The sequence below is a fragment of the Myotis brandtii genome, unplaced genomic scaffold (genome assembly GCF_000412655.1).
Source record: "Myotis brandtii unplaced genomic scaffold, ASM41265v1 scaffold1631, whole genome shotgun sequence".
Lineage (NCBI taxonomy): Eukaryota > Metazoa > Chordata > Mammalia > Chiroptera > Vespertilionidae > Myotis > Myotis brandtii.
The window spans coordinates 236852-241924 of NW_005355967.1; the positions used below are offsets into that span (position 1 = coordinate 236852).

At 37.2% G+C, this 5073-nt stretch overlaps 1 protein-coding gene across 3 annotated transcripts in view; it reads right to left on the bottom strand.

The window, feature by feature from the left end:
• Positions 1–5073, bottom strand: part of EFCAB14 (EF-hand calcium binding domain 14) — a 39311-nt gene that overhangs the window by 27390 nt on the left and 6848 nt on the right. For 2 of the 3 annotated variants that reach the window (XM_014536488.1, XM_014536486.1), the window contains exon 3: positions 2582–2727. In XM_014536488.1, the coding sequence (XP_014391974.1) occupies positions 2582–2727 (146 nt within the window). The remainder of the gene's footprint in view (positions 1–2581; positions 2728–5073) is intronic. The other variant, XM_014536487.1, reaches the window with a different exon arrangement.

Genomic DNA, 5073 nt, shown 5'->3' on the forward strand with positions numbered 1-5073 from the left:
AGCCCTAACCGGTTTGGCTCAGTGGATAGAGCGTCGGCCTGCGGACTGAAGGGTCCCAGGTTCGATTCCGGTCAAGGGCATGTACCTTGGTTGCGGGCACATCCCCAGTAGAGGGTGTGCAGGAGGCAACTGATTGATGTTTCTCTCTCATCGATGTTTCTAACTCTCCCTCTCCCTTCCTCTCTGTAAATAATTCAATAAAATATATTTAAAAAAAATTAAGTTATGAAATTTTTATTAAAATGTTTCTTACATACTGTTATATTGGCTGGGCCACAAAAATATTCATTGTGGGCCACATGCGGGCCGCGGGGCAAGATTTTGACATGCATGCTCTGGACCAACCTAAAGCTCTAGGTTACCACCACCCGTCCCTTCTGCACCCATGCCAACAAAGAATTTCTCTGCCTCAGGCTAGTTTCATCAGTCAGTCCCATCAACTTTGAAGATCTACTGAAGCTAAAATGGAAAGGGTTTCAGTTCAATCTCTCCTTTTATACATGAAGCTTTAGGACTGAAGTAAACTTTCCTGTTTATCTTCTTTCCCAGGTACTTTTTGTTATTAAAAATAACAGCCAGGACAAGAATAAAATGATTACTTTGTTTCTAGATTCCAAATTAAAGAGAACTGAGAAACCAAAACATATAGGAAAGGTTTGAAAACCGTGTCCTCTCACACCAAGTACAAACTTCCCCTTTGACTCTTTTGTGCTGCTTGACAAGATGGGAATGTAGCTGACATTGCTGGCTCTTCATCCTGAAAGATCTCATGCTGGCCCAGAACTGTAAACTCCATGACTATCTAAATGGAATCTCTGGTTTGCCCTAGTCAGAGATGTTAATTATTTCTCAGTGCTTTACTGTGGTTGATTTTCACTTGATGTAATTTCTGGTCAAACTGCTCATTTGCTCTGTGAATACAAGGCCAGTCTATCCTGTTCTTTTTGCAGAAAAAGGAGTGAATACTTGTTTTTTCCTAAATACTGAGAGTCCAAGGATAATACATAATGAGTAAATACTGCAACTGATCAATTATTTCATGAATGACTAAAAAAAATGAAATAGAACAGAATAGAAAATAAAATATCATAAGGCATCATAAGGGTAAGCTAATATTTTCAGAAACTTTTATTTCAGTTACATATATGTATGTGTTTATTAGATAATGATGTAAAACATTTCTTACTGTAGGCAAAAGTTTTAAAGCTGCAGCACCAGGCCATTAATCTGTTCAACTGATGAACTGCCCATCTCCTGCACTACTGCTGAAAGGTGGTGGGGGAGCTTCAGAAATATGTGTAAGCCCTTTATCCTAGCACAGTGCTTCTCCTTGCCACTGGCTTATTCTGAACTTTGTGACTCCATTCTGAAGAAGAGAACATCCTCTGAGTGCCAACAAGAATGGCCCATCTATTTTTAAGCACTTTGCAGGCGTGCCATTCATTTGCTACTTGAGGTTTTTGTGTTTTAATCCACATTTTTCCTAATTAAACTGCAAAAACTGAGGATAGGGGCTACAGTTACCCAGCAACAACTTTATAAATACAAGATCTTTGATCAAAAACTGTTTAGGGATTGGAAAAGTTTTTCCACTAGGCCTGCTTGTCTGGCCAAGGTATTTAACCAACTCTGCCACTTCCTCCTATGCCAGTGATGGCGAACCTTTTGAGCTCGGCATGTCAGCATTTTGAAAAACCCTAACTTAACTCTGGTGCCGTGTCACATATAGAAATTTTTTGATATTTGCAACCATAGTAAAACAAAGACTTATATTTTTGATATTTATTTTATATATTTAAATGCCATTTAACAAAGAAAAATCAACCAAAAAAATGAGTTCGCATGTCACCTCTGACACGCATGTCATAGGTTCGCCATCACTGTCCTATGCTATGCTAGAATAACTATCATTAGATGTGGATGGTTTCCAGATAGGTTTTAGTATAGTACCATGGTCGGCAAACTGCGGCTTGTGAGCCACATGCAGCTCTTTGGCCCCTTGAGTGTGGCTCTTCCTAAGCCTTAGGAGTACCCTAATTAAGTTAATAACAATGTACCTACCTATATAGTTTAAGTTTAAAAAATTTGGCTCTCAAAAGAAATTTCAATCGTTGTACTGTTGATATTTGGCTCTGTTGACTAATGAGTTTGCCGACCACTGGTATAGTATATAGTATATCTCAAGATTGTGTCTGCAGGTTTGTATAGTCTTAAACAAAATAAGCTCTCATTATCTAATAAAAATATGCTATCCTTTTTCTTGGGGATTAGATGGCACTCTTTCAAAAAAAAAAATTTATATCTACACTGCTCTTTATGAAAACTGACTCAAGTATTTCCAACTCCCTCTGAATTACTCTACTTTGTAAAATTATCCTTTGAAGAAAGGGTTAACAGGTTTAATTATTTGGTAAATGCATAACTATTACCTATTTTACCCGAATTTAATGTGTTGGAATCACAGTTTACAAAAACCATATCAAAAAGTAAAACAATTTGGAGTTACCTATACCTACAGATTCAAACCAAATAGAACTAAATATTCATAGCTTACACAGAAATAAAATCACACTTTTGCTACCTGCTTATTCATTTCTGTGATGTTTATCCAGACCTTGTTCAAGCCCAGCTCTCCAGATTCAATCTTCTCAAGTTCTCTTTGTTTGCTGAGTAGTTCTTGATTAAGTTTGGGAATTTCTTGGAATGAACTTTTCTGATTAGATTCCACTAAAAGCAAAAATAAGAACAATCATAAATAGCCATAAAGTTCCCTCATGGCTCCAAGAAAAAAAATGATCCTATACAGTAGGAAAGTAGATAGAACAACACGTTAACCCTGGGAGGATAATGACTAAATTTATATCTATGAACTACATGTCCTTTTATTTATATAAATGTACATCTTTAACACTAAAGCTTTTAACTGGGGCTATTCACGACTGGCAATACAACTTTTAAAAGTCAGGTGGCTAGCCGTAACCGGTTTGGCTCAGTGGATAGAGCATCAGCCTGCAGACTCAAGGGTCCCAGGTTCGATTCCGGTCAAGGGCATGTACCTTGGTTGTGGGCACATCCCCAGTGGGGAGTGTGCAGGAGGCAGCTGATCGATGTTTCTCTATCATCGATGTTTCTAACTCTCTATCCCTCTCCCTTCCTCTCTGTAAAAAATCAATAAAATATATTAAAAAAAAAAGTCAGGTGGCTAAAAATGATAATGATGACTATCAGCAATAAGAGTTAGATTTGAATCACAGCTCTGTAACTTACTGTGATCTTGAGAAAATAACTCAACTTTTTTGAGCTCAGTTTCCTCATCTGTAAAATATACTTTACAGGATTTTTAGAATCAAATGAAAGAATGTCTGTAAAGTACTAAACACAGCTGGCCAGGCAGACAGTAAATGATAAATAAATGTCAAGTACTGACCACCTTTACTCCATTAATGCTCCAGGTGACATCATAAGTTATATCTCTAAGTGTATAAGTCTACTTGCACATCCCCGTGGGGAGTGTGCAGGAGGCAGCTGATCGATGTTTCTCTATCATCGATGTTTCTAACTCTCTATCCCTCTCCCTTCCTCTCTGTAAAAAATCAATAAAATATATTAAAAAAAAAAGTCAGGTGGCTAAAAATGATAATGATGACTATCAGCAATAAGAGTTAGATTTGAATCACAGCTCTGTAACTTACTGTGATCTTGAGAAAATAACTCAACTTTTTTGAGCTCAGTTTCCTCATCTGTAAAATATACTTTACAGGATTTTTAGAATCAAATGAAAGAATGTCTGTAAAGTACTAAACACAGCTGGCCAGGCAGACAGTAAATGATAAATAAATGTCAAGTACTGACCACCTTTACTCCATTAATGCTCCAGGTGACATCATAAGTTATATCTCTAAGTGTATAAGTCTACTTTTCTCTATCTCAAATTGGTCAAATGCAAGGTGGGTTCTTACCCCCTTTAAAGTCCTATTATGAGGACTAAGATTTTAAATCTTTTTCATAAACAGCAGGGTGTTTTCTTAAATCCACCCAAAAGCTCAAAGTAACAGTAAAGGAAGATAAAGGAACATGTTAACTAAGTATAGGCTGATATTTGGCCTTCCTTTTGGGAAATAATATCTCCTGATTTGTCAGCCTGAAGACAGAGGCCTGCAAGAGTGCTTTCTCTTGTTACTTTAAAGAGTATTTTTCCTTTACATGGAAAATATTGATAATGACTGGTCCTCCAGAATAAAATCTACTTTTTTTTTTAAAGTACACAGTGCCAAGTTAGTTATTATATACTTTCTTTGAAACCAAAAACTGGCACACAGGACAGATATAAGACAATTTACTAAAATGTAAGTACTAAGACATTCTGCATGATTAGCACTTAGAATATACCTGGCACTCAGTATTACTGAATGAATAAATCTGGCCTTTGCTTACCTCCCCAACCATGTCTCTCCTTACTTTACCTACCTCTTTAATCTACTTCCTAGCCAAGCAGATTTTCCTGACATATCAACCTCTTTAAGCCTCAGTGACCCTGCACACTCTATTCTTTCTGCCCAGATGCCTTCAGCTTGTCCCTTTTTCGTTTCTGCCACCCTAGCCTAGGTAATTACTTTCAAGATTCAGCACGAATAGCTGCACCCCCCACCTTGGACCACCGCCACCTTTTATCACTCCTAACACTTCATATACACTGTGCTGTAGCTATATACTGTCTGTCTCCTGAACCAGACAGAGAGAGCTGTAAGAGGACAGGGACCAAATCATATTAGTCATATATTCCCAGGGCCAACCAGTGCCAGGGACACAGAACTCAAATACTTTTCCAGTGAAATAATTGTAGGGTATGAAATGGAGATAATGCTAGCCTATTAAGTCAAACAAAGAAAACTCAACAAACAAACACAACAACTAAAAATCATAAAGGACACCAATAAGAAGGGAAAAACTGGCTAGTGGTTTCCCCACTACAACAAAGCCCACTATCTGAAAATTCAGAATTATTAAAAGAAATCAGGTACTTTTATTCGTCTTTCTAAATATACACCAAACAATTTCTTTATATATATATAT